Below are 23479 nucleotides of genomic sequence, written 5' to 3'. Positions count from 1 at the left end.
ATTATGTGGGAGCCCGATGATTTTGTATTAAAACTGATGAAGACGTTGCCTCTGAAATTTCCTGATAATCAGAATCCTGAGAAATTGCATTAATGCTGAAAAAATACATTTTCATTGTATCTCGAAGGTGTCCGTCCTTCTCTCACCCAAATCAGAAATAAAGGGCAGAATTTTACAGCTATCAGCGTGAGGCGGCACTCTGCGGTAGGCGCTGCTGGGACTATAACAAGTCCAAGAGGAAAGAATGCTGAGATTTGTCCAGACTTCAAGACAGGTTTTAAGACACACTGGGGCAGAATTTGCAGGCCGGGGAGAGGGAGATGGTCGGACATCTGGGTAAACAGGGTGGTCGCCGGATGGAGTGGGGTGGGGATAGGGGGGTTGGAGTGGAAGTGTGGCAGAGTAACTTGGGGAAGGGCTCTGATTGTTAGGCTCCAAAGGTAACACTATAATAAGAACTAGACAGCAAGTCTGGACTTCTTCAAGTTAATTGTGTGCAACAATCACTTCTCCATCAAGACACCACAGTGTCACCTGCATCCCCTTTATATATATATTATATATATACATGTATATATACCCACCTGCCTGTCATCCTGCCCTGAGGGGCTATACAATTTAATCCAAAGGAACAGGAGCAACCCATTTCACTCTTTGAGCCTGTGCCCACGTTCAAAAATATCATGGATCAACTCCATTTACCCATGTTTTGGGCAGCACGGTAGCATAGTGGTTAGCATAGTTGCTTCACAGCTCCAGGGTCCCAGGTTTAATTCCCACCAGGGTCACTGTCTATGCGGAGTTTGCACGTTCTCCCCATGTCTGCGTGGGTTTCCTCCGGGTGCTCCGGTTTCCTCCACAGCCCAAAGATGTGCAGGTTAGGTGGATTGGCCATGTTAAATTGCCCTTAGTGTCCATAAATGTTAAGTGGGGGTTGTTGGGTTACAGGGATGGGGTAGATGTATGGGCTTCAGTCGGGTACTCTTTGTAAGGGCTGGTGCAGACTCGATGGGCTGAATGGCCTCCTACTGCACTGTAAATTTGTAAATTCTATGATTCTATGTTTATTCCTTACCCTTGCCCAACAAAAATTTAATAAATTGTCTTGAAAATGTCAATTCAGTCAGCATCCACAGTCTTTTTGAAGCAATATATCCTCTGTCTTGAGTGCAAAAGACGCATCCTGATTCAAAGCCTTCCCAGCTTCCCAGTTTCACTCTTCCCACAATACACTCGGCTTGGTGACCCTGGTGAGGATCCAGCATCGAAGCTGTGCACTGTTGGGAAGGAGGAATGGAGGTTAAAAAGGCTATTAATTATCTTTTTAATCACCTCAGTTGCTTAGTGTGTATCTCAGACCCACAGGGCTCTGATACTGCCCCAGGGAAAGTAGGAAGAGTATAGATGACATCGGAATTCCAACTCTAGACATTTTACATGAATTTCCCACCCCTACACACCTGAATTTTCCTCCACTGGGCTGGGAAAAGTCTGCCATCAGCCTCTTACTTCCCAACCAATTGCAGGTGGCTGAGTAAATTTTGGGCCCTCACTTGCACAAATTTGACTTTTTGAAGATTTTTCTGGCCACTTTTGTAAATACTCTTCCTGGCCAACGTGATGTTTTACGTTATTTAATCTAAAATCTGAAACTAATTTGCAATTACGGTTTGCAAAATTGCTGCTGGTTCATTTTGTGCGCAACCATAACCCCAGGGTTTTTGAATTCAATTGTTCTTATTCAATTTACCTCATAATAAGTACATAATAAAAAGTACATATAGTCCTTCAGTATGTTCTTCAGTATGTTCATTTTTAAAACTCACCAGTGAGAGTGGCTTTCTTTCAGAAGAAAAGACTTTTGAAATTGTGACTTGATGGAGCAAATGGCCAATATTGTGCTTCACCGTTGTGACATATGATACAGTTTGTGCAGTGAGAGAACAATATTTGGTACTGCAAAGCTGGAAAACAGTGAATATTTCCAATCCATTTAAGTTTCAGTATGGATCTCTGGAAACACCCGGTTACTATTTGCAGGTCCCACACAGTCAGATTGAAAAATTACTTAGAATATCCAATATGTTATCGCATGTCACCATTATCTAGAGCTACTTGTGCCTCTTCCCTCCTACCCTAAGTGTTGAAAGTACTGCACTAGTTGAATAAGTAAAGGTTTCATTTCCATACACCAGAATAAAGACATCTGTTTGATAGTCACCATTTATTGCCATTTAATGGAGAATTTTCTTCATTAATAAATATTTATTAAAGATTTAAAAAGCTTCATTTGGGGAAGGAAGTCACAATGCATGTAAGTGCACAAAGTACCATTGTATTTTAAATTGGCAAACATGAGGAAAATGACTCTCAGTTTTCTGAGAAGATGTCATCCCTTTCACTTACATTCCTGAGTATGAAATCTTTCATGAGAGTCAAGTTGTACTATTACTTAAAAGAAAATGGTTCAATATGAAATAACAGGTCACTGTCATTGCAATCCTTCCTGCCATTGATTGCCAACTCAGTCGAGCATTTATTAACCATGTTTTTTTCTTTTAGCCTCTTTGAAGATGAGATTATGTCGCATGTTCCAACACATGTTGCATTTCACCCAGGCTACAACTACTCTCCCCGCTGCTCCCCTGGGTCTTCACCTCAGAACTCCCCAGGTGAGGTAGATTGATCTTCCAGTTTAACATTCAAACTGGGTAGAACCTTACCCTATCAGTGATGTAACCTGAGAGAAATGACCCAGTCTGTGCTCTAAAATCTATCACAAAAGTATCTTGCAATCAAGCTGGACATATTTTGTAAATAAAAAATGTCACCATTCCTACACTGTCTTAGTGGTTTGAGTAATTGAGCCATACAGTACAAAAGGGACCCTTACGCCCATCAAGTCTGCACTGGCAAACCGCATTAAATCTGCACTAATTCCACTTTCCAGCACTTGGTCCATAGCCTTGAATTTTATTTCATGTCAAGGGCTCATCCACATATATTTTAAAGGTTGTGAGGTTTCCCGCCTCGACTACCCTCCCAGGCACTGCATTCCAGACTCCCATCACCCTCTTAGTGAAAACATTTTCCTCAAAACCCCTCCCCCATCTTGAAATTAGGCCCCCTTATTCTTTTTTTTTAAATAATTTTTATTCAGATTTTTCAACAACAAATTTTATCCCAACAAAGAAAACAAAAAGAAAAAACAGAAACCCCTCCCCCCAATATAAAGCAATAAATTAACAAGAAAGAGTAATAAACATAGAACCGTAAGAACAAACCCCCATAACCGAGCCAAAGTCCCCCCCATCCCCCCACCCCCGGGTTGCTGCTGAAATTGACCACCCTCTAACACTCCGCCAGGAAATCAAGAAAGGGCTGCCACCGCCGAATGAACCCTTACACCGACCCCCTCAGGGAAAACTTGACCCTCTCCAGTTTAATGAAGCCATGTCACTAATCCAGGATTCCGTGCTCGGGGGCCTCGCGTCCCTCCACTGTAAAAGGATCCTGCGCCGTGCTACTAGGGATGCAAAGGCCAGGATACCGGGCTCTCTCGCCTCCTGCACTCCCGGCTCCGATGCCACCCCAAAAATAGCGAGCCCCCAGCCCGGAGCCACCCCCTTCCAAAAACCCTCCAGCGCCGGACAAGCCCAAAACATATGGGTGTGATTCGCTGGACTTCCCGAACACCTCCCATACCAGTCCTCACCCCCAAAGAACCGGCTCAGCCTGGTCCCAGTCATATGCGCCCTGTACAGCACCTTTAGCTGAATTAAACTAAGCCGTGCACATGAAGAGGAAGAATTCACGCCCCCCAGGGCGTCCGCCCACGTCCCCTCATCAATCGCCTCCCCCAACCCCTCCTCCCACTTCGCTTTCAGCTCCTCCACCGAGGCCTCCTCCCCCTCCTGCATCACCTGATAAATTGCAGAGATCCTGCCCTCACCGACCCACGTCCCCGAGAGCACCCTGTCCTGAACCCCCCTTGGCGGCAATAGCGGACTCTCCGCCACCTGCCGCCTAACAAACGCCCGAATCTGCATATACCTAAAGGTATTCCCTGGGGGGAGACCCCACGTCCTCTCCAACTCCTCTAGGGTCGCAAACTTCCCGTCTAGGAAGAGGTCCCCCATCCGCCTAATACCTGCCATGTGCCAGCTCAAAAACCCTCCATCTATCCTCCCTGGTACAAACCTGTGGTTCCCCCGTATCGGGGACCAAACTGAGGCCTTCACCTCCCCCCAATGACGTCTCCACTGACCCCAGATTCTGAGGGTAGCTACCACTACTGGACTCGTAGAGTACCTTGCCGGGTGGAGTGGCAGTGGGGCCGTCACCAGTGTCTCCAAACTCGTGCCCACACAGGACGCTGCCTCCATCCTCTTCCATGCAGCTCCCTCTCCCTCCATCACCCACCTACGAATCATTGCTACATTCGAGGCCCAGTAATACCCACACAGGTTGGACAACGCCAGCCCACCCACCTCCCTGCCTCGCTCCAAGAATACCCTCCTCACTCTCGGGGTCTTCTGCGCCCACACAAACCCCAAAATGCTCCTATTAACCCTCCTAAAGAAAGCCTTCGGAATCATGATGGGTAGACACTGGAAAAGAAACAAAAATCTCCTCAACACCTCCCACTCCACCCTATCAAAAGCTTTCTCCGCATCCATCGATGCCACTATTTCCGCCTCCCCGTCCGTCGCCGACATCATTATAACATTAAGAAGCCGCCGCTGCTTCCCCTTCACAAACCCCGTTTGGTCCTCGTGGATGACCTGGGGAACCACATCCTCCACCCTCCTGGACAGTATCTTGGCCAACAGCTTTGCGTCCACGTTGAGGAGCGGGATCAGCCTGTAAGATCCACACTGGAGGGGGTCCTTATCCCGCTTCAAAATCAGAGAAATTAGTGCTCTGGACATCGTCGGGGGCAAAGCCCCCCCCTCCCTCGCCTCATTCAGGGTCCTCACTAACAACGGGCCGAGCAGGTCCGAGAACATCTTGTAAAACTCCACCGGGAACTCGTCAGGACCCGGTGCCTTCCCTGACTGCATGCTCCCCAACGCCTCGATCAGCTCCTCCAGCACGATTGGGGCCCCCAGACCCTCCACCCGCTCCTCCCCCACTCTCGGGAACTCCAGCTTATCCAAAAAGCAGTCCATCCCGCCCTGCTCCCCAGGGGGCACCGACCGGTACAGCACCTCATAAAAGGACCTGAACACCCCATTGATGTCCCTTGCACTCCGCACCAGATTCCCTCCTACATCTCTAATTCCCTCTATCTTTCTCGCTGCCTCCCGTTTCCGGAGCTGGTGGGCCAGCATCCAACTTGCCTTCTCCCCGTACTCATATACCGCCCCCTGCGCCCTCCTCCACTGCTCCTCCGCCTTCCGGATGGTCAATATATCAAACTCCGCTTGGAGACGACGACGCTTCCTCAAAAGCCCCTCTTTCTGGACATCCGCGTACCTCCTGTCTACCCTTACCATTTCTTCCACCAACCTCTCCCTCTCAACCTTCTCCCCACTCTCCCTGTGTGCCCTAATAGATATCAGCTCATCTCTAACCACCGCCTTCAACGCCTCCCAGATCACCCCTACTTGCACCTCCCCATTGTCATTAGCTTCCAAATACCCCTCTACGGACCCGCCCACATACTTCCTCCTACGACAGAAGCCCCACATCTAACCTCCATAGCAGGCGTTGATCCTTCCCCTCCCCCAGCTCCAGGTCCTCCGAATGCGTGGTCTGATATGACTATCGCCGAGTACTCCGCCCCTACCACCCTCAGGATTAGCACCCTGCTGAGGAAAAAAAAATCGATCCGGGAATAAGCCTTGTGGACATGGGAGAAAAACGAGAACTCCCTACCTCCCGGCCTCAGAAACCTCCAAGGGTCTACCTCTCCCATCTGGTCCATGAAACCCCTCAGCACTGTGGCCGCCGCCAGCTTCCTGCCCATCTTGGACCTTGGACGATCCAGAGCCGGGTCCAGCACAGTATTAAAATCTCCTCCCAATATCAAGCCCCCCGTCTCCAGGTCTGGAATCCGGCTCAGCATACGCCGCATGAAGCCTGCATCTTCCCAGTTGGGGGCATACACATTGACCAGTACCATCCGCTCCCCTTGAAGCCTACCACTCACCATTACGTATCTGCCACAGCTATCCGCCACCACACTCAACGCCACAAACGACAAGCTCTTTCCAACCAAAATCGCCACCCCCCGGTTCCTCGCATTTAGCCTCGAATAGAACACTTGTCCAACCCACCCTCTTCTCAGCCTCACCTGATCCGCCACCTTAAGGTACGTCTCCTGGAGCATAGCCACGTCTGCCCTCAGCCCCTTCAAGTGCACCAACACCCGGGCCCGCTTCACCGGTCCATTCAGCCCCCTCACATTCCATGTGACCAGCCGAATTGGGGGGGGGTCCTCCCCCTCCCTCTGCGCCGGTCAGCCATAGCTCTCCCTCGGCTCACCACGTGCCCGCAGAACCCCCCAGGCCCGTTCCCCACGGTGGCAGACCCCCTTCCCAACCCCCCCCCCCCCATCACCAGCAGTTCCCCTTCGGCCCTTCCAGCAGCAACCCGTACCTCCCCCCTATTCCCCCCCCCCCCTCCCAAGCTAGGGCCCCCCCCTAGCTGCGTAAACCCTTCCATCGTACCTCCATAAGTCAGCCGACTCCTGCTGACCCCGGCTGCTCCCGCCACCCCAACGACCCAACGGTGCAACACAACCGACACTCCCCCGGCCCGGTGCTGGCCCCTCCCATTCCACCTCCAGCGCAGGAAAGAAGCCCGCGCGCATTTCCATCCCAAACCCCGCCCCCACGGCCCAACATGTGGGAAAAAGAAGGGCGCGTGACCCAACGGGCCCGTGAAACAGCTCCCCAGCCCTCCACCAGTGAAAAACAAAAAAAAACACAAAAATAAATAATTAAAGAGCCCCAAAAAAGCAAAAAGGAACCAACGAACACAGCAAACAGGAAAAAAGGATACCAGGGAGGACAATGCCTCCGGACAATGTACATTAGTCCCCAGCACCCCCAGTCCTCAGTTCGAGTCCAGTTTCTCTGCCTGGACGAAGGTCCAGGCATCCTCCGGGGAGTCAAAGTAGAGCTGGCGATCTTTATAAGTGACCCAGAGGCGTGCCGGCTTTAGCAGGCCAAACTTCACCCCCTTCTTGTGAAGCATTGCCTTCGTCCAATTAAAACCAGCCCTTCTCTTTGCCACCTCCGCACTCCAGTCCTGATAAATCCGGATCTCTGCATTCTCCCACCTGCTGCTTCTCTCCTTCGCCCATCTCAGCACACACTCACGGTCAACGAAGCGGTGAAAACGGACCAGCACCGCCCTTGGCGGCTCGTTCGGCCTGGGCTTCCTCAGCAGTACTCGATGGGCACCCTCCAGCTCCAAGGGCCCTTGGAAGGACCCTGCGCCCATTAACGAGTTCAGCATCAAGGCCACATAGGCCCCCAAGTCCGAACCTTCCAGCCCCTCCGGGAGGCCCAGGATCCGCAAGTTCTTCTGGCGGGATAGGTTCTCCATCTCCTCCATCCTCGCTTGCCATTTCCTGTGAAGCGTCTCGTGCGACTCCCCCTTCACTGCCAGGCCTAGGATTTCATCCTCGTTCTCCGAGGCCTTTTGCCGTAATTCGCGGATCTCTGCGCCCTGAGCCGTCTGAGTCGCCATAAGCTTGTCCAATGAGGCCTTATGCGGTTCCAGGAACTCAGCTTTCAGCTCTCTGAAACAGCGCTGAAGCTGCTCCTGCGCCCACTGCTGCCATGCTGCCGGTTCTCCGCCCGCCGCCATCTTGTTTTTCCTGCCTCGCACCTTTTTCTGCTCCAAAGCCGATTTTTTGACCGCCCCGCTCCTAGTCCAGTCCATCCACCGGCAGGTGATCGCAGCAAATGTGTTCCCCCACCGGGAAAAGTCCAGCCAGCGCTGCTATGGGCCCTTAAAAGAGTACAAAAGACCGAAAAAAGCGGGAGCCACCGAACGTGCGGCTTAGCTCCGCATCACCGCAACCGGAAGTCGCAGGCCCCCTTATTCTTGACCATTCAACAGCTCCTTCCTCTCAACCTCTCATATGCCTCATAATCTTAAACACCTCAGTTAGGTCTCCCCTCAGCCTTCTCTGCTCGAAAGAGAACAACCAAGCCTATCCAGCCTCTCTTCATTGCTCAAATGCTCCATCCCAGGCAACATCCTGGTGATCTCCTCTGCGCCCTCTCTAGTGCAATTACATCCGTGCTATAGTGAGGTGACCAGAGCTGCACACAGTACTCCAGTTGTTTCCTAACCAAAGGTTTGTACAGCTCCAACATAACCTCCCTGCTTTTATAATCGATGCCACGACTGATAAAGGCAAGTATCCCTTATGTTCCTTAATTACCCTATTAACCTGTCCTGCCACCCTCAGGGATCTGTGGACCAGCAGCCCAAGATCTGTTCCTAATAATAATAATCTTTATTGTCACAAGTAGGCTTACATTAACACTGCAATGAAGTTACTGCGGAAAGCCTTAGTCACCACATTCCAGCACCTGTTCGGGGACACAGAGGGAGAATTTAGAATGTCTAATTACCCTCGCAGCACATCTTTTGGGCATGTGGGAGGAAACCGGAGCTCTGAGCTTCCTAGTGCCCTGCCATTCATTGAGTACTCCCTTGTCTTGTAACTCCCACCTAAGTGCATCACCTCGCACTTTTCAGGGTTAAATTCCACAGATCTGCCAATCTGACCAACCTGACTATATCTTCCTGCAACTAAGACTATTAACCTCCCTACCAAACTTCATGTCATCCACAAACAGACTTATTATTCATCCCGTATTGTCATCTATATCATTTATAGATACAACAAACAATAAGGGACCTAGCACTGATCCCTGTGGTACATCACTGGACACCGGCCTCCATTCGCACAAACAGCCTTCTAAACCACCCTCTATCTCCTACCACTAAGCCCATTTTGGATCCAATTTGCCAAGTTACCCTGGATCCCATGCGCTTTTACGTCCTTTATCAGTCTCCCATGTGGGGCCTTGTCAACGACTTTGCTGAAATCCATATAAATTACATCAACTGCACTACCCTCATTTACACACCCGATCATCTCCTTGAAAAATTCAATCAAGCTTGTTAGACATGCCCTCCCTCTGACAAAGCTATGTTGACTATTTCTCCAAGTGGATATCACTTTTCACCCTCAGAAATTTCTCGAATAGTTTCCCTGCCACTGATGTGAGACTCACTGGCCTGCCACCACTTCTTGAAGAATTTGAGGAATTTGGAGGAACAGAGAGATCTTGGGGTTCATGTCCACAGATCTCTGAAGGTTGCCACTCAAGTGGATAGAGCCGTGAAGAAGGCTTATAGTGTGTTAGCGTTTATTAACAGGGGGCTTGAGTTTAAGAGCTGCGGGGTTATGCTGCAACGATATAGGACCCTGGTTAGACCACATTTGGAGTATTGTGTGCAGTTCTGGTCACCTCATTATAGGAAGGATATGGAAGCAATGGAAAGGGTGTGAAGGAGATTTACCAGGATGCTGCCTGGTTTGCAGGGTAGATCTTATGAGGAAAGGTTGAAGGAACTAGGGCTTTTCTCTTTGGAGCGAAGGAGGATGAGAGGCGACTTACTGGAGGTTTATGAGATGATGAGGGGGATAGATAGAGTGAATGTTCAGAGACTATTTCCTCGGGTGGATGTAGCTGTTACAAGGGGGCATAACTACAAGATTCAGGGTGGGAGATATAGGAGGGATGTCCGAGGTAGGTTCTTTACTCAGAGAGTGGTTAGGGTGTGGAATGGACTGTCTGCTGTGATAGTGGAGTCGGACATTTTAGTAACTTTCAAGCAGTTATTGGGTAGGCACATGGAGCACCTCAGAATGACAGGGAGTGGGATAGCTTGATCTTGGTTTTGGACAATGCTCGGTACAACATTGAGGGCCGAAGGGCCTGTTCTGTGCTGTACTGTTCTATGTTCTATGTACCCATCACTGCTTTCTCATGCCCCCTCTTTGCTCTTCCAATTACTTTCCTTAGTTCCCCCTGCATTTTCTATACTCCTCTCAGGCCTCTTCTGATTTGCTCCCTTTATACCTACTAAAAGCCTCTCTCTCTTTCTTATCCAATCCTGAATATTCCTAGCCATCCAAGTTCTCTGGGCTTGTTGCTCCTACATCTAACCCTCCATGAAACATGTTGGGCCTGTATTCTCACATTTCCTTTTTGAATGCCCCCCCCCCCCCCCCACCACCCCCACCCTCACTGCTCTGCTGTAGATTTCTCCACAAGAAGCTGTTCCTCGTCTACTTTGACCAGATCCTGCTTTGTTTTAATAAAATCTGCCTTCCCCAATCCAAAATAATTTTTTGAAGACCATCTTTTTCCTTTTCCGTAACACTCTTAAATGGTATTGTGTTGTGGTTGCTATCACGAAAGTGTTCCCCACTGCCATCTCAAACACCTCTTCAACTTTGTCCCCAGAATTTGATCCAGCACTGCGCTGTCCCTCACTGGACCTTCTACATATTGACATAAAGCACTCTCCTGAATACATTTTAAGAAACCAGCCCTCTCTAAACATATTACACGATGACTATCCCAATAAAGGTTGTGGAAGTTGAAATACCCTGGGCTGGATTCTCCATCGGCGGGATTCTCCACTTCACCGGCAGCTCATTCACGTCCATGAATTTCCCTACGGCGTGGGGGTGCCCACAATGGGAAACCCCATTGGCTGGCTGCCAGGACGGTGAATCCCGCTGTCAAGTGGGGCTTGCCGCACCTGAAAACGGGTGCGGTGGGGCGGAGGGTCCCGCTACCTATTATTATTATTTTTACACACCTCAGTGAGTTGTTGGACTACTTTAAACTCCTCCTAACAGCACTTGCAAACCCACCCCCAAGAATGTTGGGTCCCATTCTGGCTCAGCTGCAGACCATTCTGCTTGTACATGTCCCACTTTCCCCACAAACAGTCCCAGTGATCCAGGAATTAAAACCCTCTCTCCTGCACCAACTCTTGAGCCACGTATTCATCTGCCCTATTCTCCTATTCTGTAGTCGCTAACCCAAGGGAGGCAACACACCATCCCTGGAGTCACGACAGCGGGCGCAGAAAGACCTCTGTTTCCCTAACTCATGAATCCCCTATCACTATTGCTCCACCTACTCCCTCCCTCCTGTACAGTCAAGCTGTTTGTGCTGCCAGAAGTTTAGCACTGACTGCACGCCCTTGAGGAACCAGCACCCTCATCAGCTTCCAAAATGGAAAACAGGTTTGAGTGCAGGACTCCAGAGGTCTCCTTCACTACCTGCCTATTTCTGCCTGTTTCTCTTAGACTGCCTAGTGGCCACCCTTCTTTCCTCCAGTCCCCTGAGCTGCGGTGTGACCACTTCCCTAAACTTGTTTTACACTCTCAGCCTCGCGGATGTGCTGATCGAGCTCCGAAACCCGGAGCTTAGATTTCTGCAGTTGGGAGCATTTCCTGCACGTATTGTCATTTAGGATGTCAGTAGGGTCCGTGACCTCCCACATACGACAGGCCGGACTAGGGGCTGGTTTAGCACAGTGCTAAAGAGCTGGCTTTTAAAGCAGACCAAGGCAGGCCAGCAGCACAGTTCAATTCCCGTACCAGCCTCCCCGAGCAGGCGGCGGAATGTGGCGACTATGGGCTTTTCACAGTAACTCCATTTGAAGCCTACTTGTGACAATAAGCGATTTTCATTTCATTTCACATTCCACTCGGCTGATCTCACCTGTCAAGTCTTAAATTTAAACATACCTTATTTTGCTTGCTAACTTTTACAATTACTCAGTCTTAAATGTTCCTCCTCTGACATTAATTCCTTGTCTAATTCTACTTCGACCTACTTATCCTTGTATTACTTATTATAATTACTTGTCACTTTATTACACTGGCTCTGGCTATTAATTATCCCTGGTGCTTCTCCGTTAATCCCTTCATATTTTACTGTTCTAATTTACTAGTATTTAGGGTCAGTCCCTCATGGTAGTTCCTTACAGGCAAGTCCCAGTCATCCGACTTTACTCACCCAATCGGCTGCTTCCTCTTGCTCCACATCACTTACTGAACCATGACGTTTTGGTCTAGATTCACTGAAGGTTCACTGCACTGCTCATTTTAACGTGTTCCCGCCATTCCAATCATCTGTTTCCCACCGGGTCCTTAATATTCAATCTCTCCTAGATTGTGGTAAGAGAGAGAGAGTGAGGGATTCACACCAGTGCAGTGATTGGTTAAAACCATACCAGAAAGCACAGGTAAACCCAAACAGACCGCATTTTGGCTCTGTTACCCTCCATAAGTAGACATACCTCTGACACAACAGAGCACATGGTGGTTAAAGATCAGTGGCATGGGATCTTTTCCCTTTCCGCCTTGTACCATTTTGGAGCTTCATTACAACTTTCTCCCAGGAGCTTCTTATGACTTTAACATGGTACAAATAGCATTCCCATGATTCCAAACAAATTCCTAACAATTTCCATGCACAATGGCCATTCAGGAGTACTGAGAAGTTGCTGAAGGGGGGCTATTGAAAAGTGAAAGGGTCAGGGGACTGCAAATTACAAGCAATTAGAAGCAATTATGAATGTTTTTGCTTTCTTCTGTTTAAAATTTTGAAGCCGCCTACTTGCAGGTAAAACCTTGTCCCGTAGTTAGGTCACTGCCACATTTTGTATTGACTCTGGAAAATGTGGACAGTGGATCCTCTATTGAAGGGAAGAAAGCCAGGCACATGAGAACTGTTCACACCCGCTAACACCAGCAGAGACACCTTTGCTTGGATGTGTCAAAGAATTCTGTGTAGATAGGCTCCAACTCGGGTGCAGAGTTGTGCTGTCTATTTCAATCTGCCCAGTATCCAGACTGCGGCACAGATAAAGCATTAGCTGTGACCGGCTGCAACCCACAACGGACGAAGGCCAGTCCTCAAAGAACTGATTTTAATCAATGTTGTAATTTCTTCTCAAAAACTGAACTGCAAATGAATTTTGCAGGAATATATTCACCATGAAAACACAATGTTCATTTCTGGTTGTTAGGCATGCAGCGAGCAAGTGCGAGGGCTCCAGCACCTTACAGGAGAGATTTTGAAGCTAAGCTGAGGAACTTCTATCGAAAGCTTGAGGCCAAAGGTTATGGGCAAGGACCGGGAAAAATAAAGTAAGGAATTCACTTTTATAATTGCTTCATGAGGTTGCCAATTAAATATATTTTACTACCTCGCAACAGCAGCTTGGGGCTTTGCGAATCAGACGCACACAGAAATTTGCACGTGGAGGTCAGTGGAGCCCAAAGGATTTACTGTACCTAATAACTAATAGATGGAAAATATTGCAGAGCAGCTGGTCTCTCCACCAAAAACACTGATATGTGCTCCTGGCACACAAGCAGGAGCACAAATTTGTTAAATTTAACCTATGGACTGAACACATGGATAACCGCAATGTAATCCATTGGTTGTGCGCCCTCAGAACGGTATAAGATGTGACAATAAAGAATTTCCCTTTTTCCTGATAAAGTGATTGATCCAGGGAGGGAGAAGAAACATACAGTATCACAACTGATGGTGCAATGATGCGTCTCATTGTGGTCGAGACCAATATTTTCAAAGGAATTAAGTTGTATATTTTCAAAGAGAAACAGCTTCTTGTGACGGTAAAGCCCATTTAAGAGGCTTGTGAGTAAGTGAATAACTTGAATCAAAACTACATGTATTCTCCAAGAAAAATAATTTGGGACTTCCTATATATAGCTTACATGTGCTTTCAATTACAAAAAAAAGTTCCCTGCTGTAAAAATCCTGCTGGCAGCACTGGAGCCCACGCAGCTGCCTCTAGTGTGTCACTCTATGTCTGCTCTATCCTTTGCAGGTTAATTATACGCCGGGACCACTTGCTGGAAGGTACCTTCAATCAGGTTATGGCCTATTCACGCAAAGACCTGCAACGGAACAAGCTATACGTCACATTTGTTGGCGAAGAGGGGTATGAAGTTTCTCCTTGAGCTTGATGTTGATTGACTATTGTTCAGTTCCCACCCCCCTTGCATTATATCAATAATGCTGACTGATTCTCCCATTAAAGATTGCTTAGGGAAATCTGGTCAGCTGTCAAAATAACCTTTTTAGAAAGCTAACTTTAATTATTAAAGCCCTTTTACTAAGTGTTCTTCAGACTGATGAATTCATTAGTGTCCCGCTAAATTCCCATTAACTAAATTCCCATTAAGTTATCACTCTATGTCCTTATTATAACTAATATGCATTGTACACAGCACATTTTGTACAGGATTATTGTACAGTACGATTGATCAAATAACAAGAGGTTCTTGAATAGCTTTAAATAGTTTATGTATTTTAGAAAGCCATTCATTATAAGATAAACCCCAGGCATGCAGACTCAATCTTGCATTCACCTAATATCAGCAGATTTGTAGTAGTTCACTCCTCATACATTAAAGATTGGCCACATCTTGTTTGATTAAGTTTGGTTCTAAGTGACATTTTAAAATCTTTCCTGTCTTCTTGTGTCAAACACAAAGGCCGCAATTCTCCGGGAACATTTCTAAATGTGGTAGCGAGCGGGAATTGCTGCGAGTTTCCAGGCGCTCGGCCCAGCGAGGCCAGCAATGTAATTCAACGTTAATGGTCCACTTAACAAGGCCTCACGGGCTTCTCGTCGCAAATGAAGCTCACCAGCTGATTCACTGGGACCACGCTTGCTCGCCCCCCACTACAAGCAGCACTTAAGCTGCACTTGCTCAGCCAAGCCCAGCCAGCTTGCAACCATGGCACCCAGGAGACTGACCCTAAGATTTGGAGATACTGACCTGGGGAGGCTGCGAGACGCAGTGGATGCCAGGAGGGATGTCCTGTTCCCCAAAGGTCCCTGAGAGTCAGCCACAAGGCAGCCAGTGCTGCCTGGGATGAGGTGGCAACAGCTGTCAGCTCAGAGAGTGTGACCAGGAGGACTGGCCTTCAGTGCCAAAAAAAGGTCAACATCCTACACCGGGCTGCATGAGTGAGTACACACCAACCCCCCCCACCCCAAAGGGAGTGTCAAGCCCCCTACCCCCCCCCCCCCCCCCCATGCGACCCCAGCCCTCCCTCCACCCCACGCAATATCCCTTCCCACCACTGTGAACCAGTGACTAACATTGCTCTCTCCCATAACCATTGGGAGAGGGCCAAGATGGGCAAAGGGTACCGGACATAAGAATCCTCACCTCCTTTGAGGAACAGGCCCTGGAAGTGACTGGGGCGGCCGAAGACAGAGCAGTCAACCATGCGGAGGCTGGCGGACGCCGCAGAGGTGAGAAACCACTGGGCTCCACCGAGGGGATATGTCAAACGTGAGTTGGCATTGCCTTACTGACTGAGCCATCCCTCCCGACCAAATGTCCATTCTCCTGCAGGTCCTCCAGCCAACAGTGCCTGCCCATGCCGAGCAGCCCCCTCTCCTGACTCTGAGGAGAATATTTTGGAGGAGAACTCCGAGGATGCAACCGTAGACGTGGCACAGCTGTCATCCCTACCTTCCACCACGCACATTGGTGGGAAATGTTAGTGGTCAGGCTTCTGGGGCACAATCTGGTGAGCACCACACTGCTCCTGACGTGCATTTGGTGGAGGCAGGAACCCTCAGGCGAGACAGCAGTCAGACTGCTGCTGGTTCCCGGGACCCAGCCGGATCCCAGCCTGTGGTACAGAGGTATCCGGAGCTGATGGAGACGATGGGGGCAACCTGGATATTCAGAAGGAGATGTCAGCAGATCTATTGCTGCTTTCAGGAGCCTCAAAGGCTAGGGGAGCAGGAGTGGCAATGAGCGGCACCACTAGGGTGGCAACCACAGTGGAAAGCCTGGTGAGCAACGTCGGCACCATGAGTGAAGGTGTCCAGGGTATCGGGCAGTGGGTGCCGGCCATGGCTGAGGGTCTCGATAGAATGTCCGACTAGTTGGTGGTTGTCACCAGTACCAAGCCAATCTTGATGAGGTTCTGCAGGGCGTGTCCCACTCTCAGATTGGAATGGCCAAGGCGCTGCAGAGCCTGTCCCATTCGCAGGTGGGTATTGCTGAGGCGCTGCAGAGCATGGCTCAGTCACTGAGGAGTATCGCGATGGATTCAACACTGTGGTGCTGCATCCCTCCATCCCACAGTGAACTCCAGGCCCTATAAGCACCGGTCACGAGGAGGGGACGCTGGGTGCCAAGTCGAACTTGTTCCGTGGAGTGGCAATGGTGGCCAACGGCTCTCCGGAGTCCCACCCCTCTGATCAGGCCGCATCTCGGAGTCAGCACACAGGACAGAACGGCAGGGCTGTGCATGTGCCGTCGACAGGCGAGGGCTCCAGAGCCAGCAGAGGACGCTAACCAAGGGCATCGAAGACCAAGGGACGAGGTAAGCAACTGGCAGTCTCCACCTCATGTGCATCCTGGGGAAATACCAAGATGTAGTGGTAGAGCTGGGAGGGCTAGGCACATTGAGGATCACTGGGGCACTGGAGGAGGGGGCGGAAGGGCTGGGGGTGTAGGTTGGGAGTGAAGCACATAGGGAGTGGGGTTTGCACAACACATTAAACACCCTTTCGTCCAACCATTATGATGCCTCTGTCACATCCTTCCGCAATGCGGACTGACCTCTTTGCTATCTCTTCAAGCATCCCCCGGTGCAGGAATGGAACCCGTGCTGTTGGCATCGCTCCTCATCATGAACTAACTTCAGGCATCTCCCCCACCCCCACCCCGTGACGCTCACCCACCCTCCGGCCATGGACATACCCCCAGAGCTGTGTGCCATGCCCTGGGTTTTCGGATGTTGCATGTGTCGGGTTGCCTCCTGCAGTGTTTAAGTGTGGTGTGAAAGGATTGCTAGGCAATGGCTCCCACATTGCTACATGGTCTGTCCACCCATGGATATCCACTTGGGATGTGTGAAATGCTCACTTGACCACGATTGACAATTCCCGATTAGAATTGGTTTTCAGCCACGCAGCCAGAGGCCTCAGCAGATGGTGGGGGTTATGGGCAGTCGTTGGGGCAGATGGGCAGGGACAGGGGTTGCCCCCTAATGGGTACAGTTGCCCCAGCACACCCCTCCATAAACCACACCCCCCCATGGCAATCCACCCCTGAGGAGGTTCTCCGACTCCCTGCCAAGGCCCCCCCCCCCCCCCCCCCCCCCTGCCGAGCACAGGGGTGGCAAGCCCAGCATGCCCAGGTTCTTTGCCCATGAGCAAAGATGGCTACTCACCTCCTCGGCTCCCCACTGAAGCCCTTCCGCCAGGTTCACGTTTTTCAAAAGCATTACTAATCGGCGCCAGCGTGAGCACTCGCTGGGGAGGCCGCTGAATGACGGGAGGCCATTGGACATGGGGGGGGCACTCGTTAATCGGGCTGAAGTGGTGATAATTGGTTTCTCACCATGCTACGACAGGATCCCGATTTTGCTTACAGGAGTAGGCCAGTTGCATTGCAAACTGTTTGCCGCTTGGTGGGGTTCTCGTTTTTGGCCTCTCCCGCTATTCACCGGCCTTGTTAAGCTTGAGCGAGAGCGCAACGAGGCCGGAGAATCGCGACCAAAGCTTTTATCGTGCCCCAGGCACTGGGGCTGGAAGTCTATCACAATTATTTAGTTCCTGCAGCTCCACTGAAAAAGCAACAGCACGTGCAACTTCCGTGCCCACCCACCCTTCCATGCCTCAATCCCCAGCCAAGAAATGTTGGTGACCAGGGTTGTATGTCAATGGGAGTGTCTCATAAGCCTTACAAGGGGTGGAATCTTTGAAGAGAGCAGAACCAATATTGGTCTCCCAGTGTTGAGAATTCTGGTCCAGTTGGCATCCAACATGTCCCTGAAGGTCTTTATGCTGAAATTTCCCAGATTCTATAAGAGCAACAGTGGGATCCACTGGTGGGCTCCAGAGGTGGGCTCCAGTGGTGGGATCCAGTGGCGGGACCTAAACACCTTGACTTCCAAAAAAACAGCTAATTTAAGAAGAACCAATCACTTTCCTTATACAAAGGACTGACAGGTTCAGGAAGGGACCTGGGTAAACCACCCAAAACGCACTCAAGATGCCACCCACTTTGAACAGACACATGTTTGTTATGGCATTTGTCCCAACATGTCCCTCATGAATTCAGTAAACTATGACTGACCCCACAAACTCTGGCAGGCTCAGCACAGGTGGACACTGGCGTGCAGTGTCCTGGTCCAACCCCCAGAATCACATGCCAAAGAATGTCAGGACAATGCACTTTACACCTTTACATTACAATGCCAGCAACAGTTAGAACACAGCTTTAGCGGGAGCGCTTCAATGCAAATTGCAAGAGGTGATTTATGCCTTCTCATCAGCAGCTGGTGTAGCTCATCATTTCTGCAGACTTCGGGTCAGCTGACTTGTGTAGGAACTGTTTCTACAATCCCAGAGGACCATAGACTGCTCTCCCCAGTGAGAGCTGACTGGTGGTGATTTAACTTGAGGATCACCACACCACAGGTGATAGGCAAGGTTGAGAAGGTGGGGCCTACGTGAATAACTTCAGCCGCTGCAGGAATGGAACCCGTGCTGTTGGCATCGCTCCTCATCATGAATTAACCATCCAGCCAACTGAGCTAAATGACCGTGCCACCAACCCCGCCCCGTAATATCCAGACATGTGGTTCTGGTTTCTTTTTGCTGACCTGCACTGACCTCTCCGAACCATCCACGATTATTCACTGACTAGAAAAGCAAATCAGATTTGCAATCTCCAGAAACTGTACCTGTGCATTAATCAATGTTGCTGCTGGTGCATTGTAAATGTGGCAGACATACAGCACTGCTCCTATTTGAATCAGATGTGTAAATTAAAATTCCATATGGAGAGTTATTAGTTAAACTCAAAGCTGGATTCAGCATAAACCTTGGGAATAGCTAAAGGAGTAGAAAGCAATGAATTGTGGTTGAGGAGCCATGGTAACATGGGGGTGCAGAGAAGAATCGTGAGGGTGAACTTGGTGTCTGGGGTCAGTGTTACAAAGAAAGACTGGAGAAGGTTTGGATCTTCGACCTAGAAAGTAAGCATCGGAGCGGTGGGGCGGGATTCTCTGATCCCCCACGGGTCGGAGAATCACCAGGGGCGGCATGAATCCTGCTCCGCCGCTCTGACACCGGCTGCCGAATTCTCCGGCGCCGGTTTTCAAATGGGCGGGCTTCACTCCGCGCCGGTCAGGGGCCGTTGGCAGCGGCCCCCCCTGCAATTCTCCGGGCCCCGATGGACCGAGCGCCACCCATTTTCAGCCAGTCCCGCCAGCATGAAATAGACATGGTCCATCCCAGCGGGACGTGGCTTGGAGGGCAGCTAGCGGAAACCCCCTGTGCATGCGCAGGAAGCACGACGGCAGTTCTGCGCATGCGCCAGAACACGCTGGCAGTCCTGCACATGCGCCAACTTGTGGCGGCCCTTTGCCGCTGGTTGGCACAGCGCCAACCCCTCCAGCAGCATCCTAGCCCCCGGAAGTGCGGAAGTTTCCGCACCCTCCGGGCGGCCCGACGCCAGAGTGGTTTGCGCCACTCTTGGAGCCGGCTTCGGGCCATCCCACCAAGTGCGGGAGAATCCCGCCCATCATCTCATAGCAATATATAATTGTCAGAGAATTGAAAAAGTAAACTCAGAAGAAGAGACCCAGGTTCAAACTAGTAATGGTAAATTTAGGGCTGATATCAGGAGCTACTTATTACACTAAGAATGATCAGCGTGTCTAATAGCTTGCAGATAGAATAACAGGCAATAAAACTGGAAACATTTTTTAAAAAATGCAGTGTATTTTATAGAAGGTTGGCAGGCTATCGTATACTTAAATTGCATTTAAGTGATGTGGTTGAATCAGGTATTTCAAAATGAAGAAAATGATATGTGGTACAACAAAGTGAAATTTAGTGCCTACCTCAGAATTATGTTACCATAAAATGTGTGTCTAGCTGCATTCAACTGCATATCATTGAGATGACAGTTATATTTGAAATGTTTATACAGGAAATATGGACACTATTATTTCATTGCCAACTACTGATAAGGCAATATTCCAGACAAATTGAATGAAATTGGCTGTGTTAATCTGTGATTCACCAAACAGAAATCAGGCCCTTTCTCCATCCAAGTTGATGCATAAAAATGGCCATCACATTTACCCACATAACAACTGTCATTGCATTTCAAAAGTATTTGACTTGTTTGAAACACATTTGAGTTGTTTCTGAGATGTGACACGGCGCAGCACACATGTGTCTTTTGTAGAATCTGAAAGAACATATCACATCATCTGTGGGCCAGACTGTAAGCAAAAGTATCCTGTTTTACCTGTGGTGTACCATCAATTGAACGCGAGACGAGTTGCTCAACAAAAGTATGGCTTTAATATACTGTCGATTACAGTAGAAGGACGACTGCCGGGAGTACTGGTTATTTATAGGGCGGGGTTAACTCAGCCTCTCGACCAATCGAGGAGCCGTCACATGACTGGTCTCAACCAACCGGTCGAGAGGCACATGACCGACCAGGGCCAATGGTAAGCCGGTGTTCTGCACCAATGGCAGGCAGCTATGCTAATCATACCACCACAACCTGTAAAAGTGTGAATTATTTTGACTTAATGTTGGATGTGACAGCAAAGGTCAGAAGGATTTACGAAAGCTGCAAGTGAGCCTTTGTTGGAAAGCAGAAGCCAGCTGCAGCTTGAGTTATTGCTGCCACATATAGCAGTATTCTAGAAATCAAACCTGGTTTTGGTCCTCATGAGTGGTTGATTGGGAAGAGCATCCTGCAGGTTTCTTGAGTCAGATTATGATGCCATGTCAATAATACCATTTAAGATGTTAAGAAAGCACGTAGAGCAAAAACGTTATTTGCCCCATCAAGCTCAGGGGGGCGATTCTCCGAAATGGAGACCAAGTGTTTGCGCCGTCGTGTATTCCGTCGCATTTCACGATTGCGCGTAATGGGCACGGGGACAACCAATTCTGTTCCCCACAGGGGGCCAGCACGGCGCTGGAGCTGTTCACGCCGCTCCAGCCTCCCTTCCTGGCACCAAATGGGCGCCGCGCCAACCCGCGCATGCTCCGACCCCAGTGCAACATGGCACGGGGGATCTGGGGCCGGGAACGGAAGAAAGTAGGCCTGGGGAGGGAGAGGCCGGCCCGCCGATCGGTGAGCCCCGATCGCGGGCCAGAGCCCATCGGAGGCCCCCCCGGTGAAGGAGCGCTTTTCCCCGCCCCACGGGCCGCCCCCGACCCTTCGTGGCAGCGACCATGGGTGATCGGCGCCAGCGGGACTCTACCGTTTCCACGCAGCCCATCCGGGCCGGAGAATCGGTGGCCCCGCCGCGGACTGCAGCCCGCGACCAGCGCCGCGCCAGCACAAATATTGGCAATTCTCCATACCTTGAAGAATCAGGTGTTGCCGTCAGGGTGGCCGGTTGCGACGTACTCCGGCGCGGGGCGCGGAGAATCGCGCCCCACATTTTCCATGGACCCTGTACAACCTCTCCCATCCATTTTTCTACGCGATCCTGTTAATCTCTTAAATTCAACACATTCTGTAAAGATTCTCCCTTCTATAAATCAAACAATCCTAGCTTTGTTTTCAACATTACTCAACTTCGTCCAATCACACAATTCACACAACAAAGATGGCGCCCGAGCGAGGCGACTCTCTGCAAGCCCTCCCCAACAGATCCACTTTTAACTTAACTTATACTCCTTCTCTTGAACTTTGTTTAATTCCCTTTTCTTCCATGTACTGAATGATCTGTTGAGCTGCTTGCAGAAAAATACTTTTCACTGTACCTTGGTACACGTGACAATAAACAAATCCAATCCAATCCAATCCTTACTCTGTATTTCCAAGGTACCAGCACCTCATAGGGGATGAGGGTTACGATGCTCGTACACCATTTGACACCTTCACTTGTGCCCATTGGACCAATCTAATTCAGAGCCTGTTAATTTTATAGCTAAACTTTTGTTTCACATTGCTGCGTGGCTTCTATTCCTAGACAGTTTAACACTCAGACAATCTCCATGGCCAAAATTTACATTCCTCCCCTCGACAGATTCTGATGCAAGAGTGTGGGGAGAACGTAAATTAGCATGGATGTGATTCCCTCTGGGATCCCACCCACTCCGACCCGGATGCATTTTTATGGTGGTGTGGACAGGGCCCCAGCCATGAAGCTTGCCCATGCCCCTATTAAGGCCCTTAAGTGGCCACTTCATGATCACTTCAGGGCCATTTCCTGCCCAGCCCCAATGTTTAGGTTAGCGGGCACTCGATGACTGAAGTTGGGAAACAGCAAAAGTTGTCAGCTTTGATCTCGGCGGGAAGTGGGGCCGCTTCGGAAGTCCCCTTCAGATTGGGAGTTATCCTCCCCTCAGGGACCAGAGAGGCCCTCATACTGGAATGACACTGAAACAAATTACTGACCCTGCCCAAAACATGAGTGAGTGACATTAGCATCAATGGCAGAGTGTAAAGCAACATGCCATGAAGTGGAATGTAGCATGACCCTGGCTGCCCTATGGCTGACCTTCTTAGACCTTCGGGGGAACAGGATGTCCCTCCTGGCCTCCACAGCATCTAGCAACCTCCCCAGGTCAGTGTCCCCGAATCTTGGGGCTGGTCTCCTCGGCGCCATTGTTGCGAGCTGGCTGGGTTGGCTGAGTAAGTGCAGCTTAAGTGCTGCTCGACTTTGTTAGTGGGGGGCTGGTGAGCATGATGCCGATGTAGCTATCTCAGATGGCCACCTGCAAAGCACTATGGGAATTATGGCCAACCCAGGACTCAGACTGACTCAGAGCTTGTGTGTGTATTTGCAACCCAGATAGCTAGACGTGATCGAAACCCCCGCTCGTTTGCATTCTAATGGTCCATTTCCCCAGAACAAAAGAATTGTACTCAGGTAACCGATACAGATACAGACTAATTGGCGCCACTCCCTTTACTCAGGGAACCCAAACAGCCAAGGTCAATGACCGCTAAGGACACGCCCAGCCATCAAGGCACCCACCCCTTTATTGGCCAAAATCGAAGGCAGTGATCGAAACCTGTCGGATTATTGGGTCCAAGTTAAGGACCACCCCAAAGAGCGTGAAATCCTAGAGGGATAAGAAGAGACACAGCCATGTGCTCGGTCCCTCTTGGATCCGGCCTATGCCAACCCAAGTGCAGCATAACGACCAGACAGACAAGTTCAAGCCCCACGATCGCTATCAGACGGATGAGCCCAGCAGAAACAGAGCCACTTCTTCCACCCAGCCATGCAAGATCCCGACAAAGGCCTTGTCCATCTGCATAGAGCCGGTTGCCTTGAAGTTATGTATAGGTTATTGTAGTTGTTAAGTGTAGTTTAACTTGTAGTGTTTTATGTTGCATATCGAAGTAATC

General features: G+C 49.9%; 1 protein-coding gene and 1 long non-coding RNA gene across 3 annotated transcripts in view; one reads left to right on the top strand and one right to left on the bottom strand.

The window, feature by feature from the left end:
• Positions 1 to 23479, top strand: part of LOC119966320 (E3 ubiquitin-protein ligase HECW1-like) — a 664661-nt gene that overhangs the window by 512167 nt on the left and 129015 nt on the right. Inside the window, 3 exon segments of the mRNA XM_038797802.1 lie at positions 2563 to 2672; positions 13093 to 13213; positions 13924 to 14037. Coding sequence (XP_038653730.1) covers positions 2563 to 2672; positions 13093 to 13213; positions 13924 to 14037 — 345 coding nt within the window.
• Positions 1 to 23479, bottom strand: part of LOC119966324 — a 182506-nt gene that overhangs the window by 143874 nt on the left and 15153 nt on the right. The window contains exons 2-3 of one of the 2 annotated variants that reach the window (XR_005460730.1): positions 12078 to 12228; positions 913 to 1277 (exon numbers count right to left, since the gene is read on the bottom strand). This is a non-coding gene — a long non-coding RNA (uncharacterized LOC119966324). Of the gene's footprint in view, positions 1 to 912; positions 1278 to 12077; positions 12229 to 23479 lie in introns of those variants that run through there. The other variant, XR_005460729.1, reaches the window with a different exon arrangement.

Source organism: Scyliorhinus canicula, chromosome 5, assembly GCF_902713615.1.
Source record: "Scyliorhinus canicula chromosome 5, sScyCan1.1, whole genome shotgun sequence".
Taxonomy (NCBI): Eukaryota; Metazoa; Chordata; class Chondrichthyes; order Carcharhiniformes; family Scyliorhinidae; genus Scyliorhinus; species Scyliorhinus canicula.
Note: the sequence above shows the minus strand (reverse complement) of the source record. Positions and strands in the feature narration are given on the sequence as shown.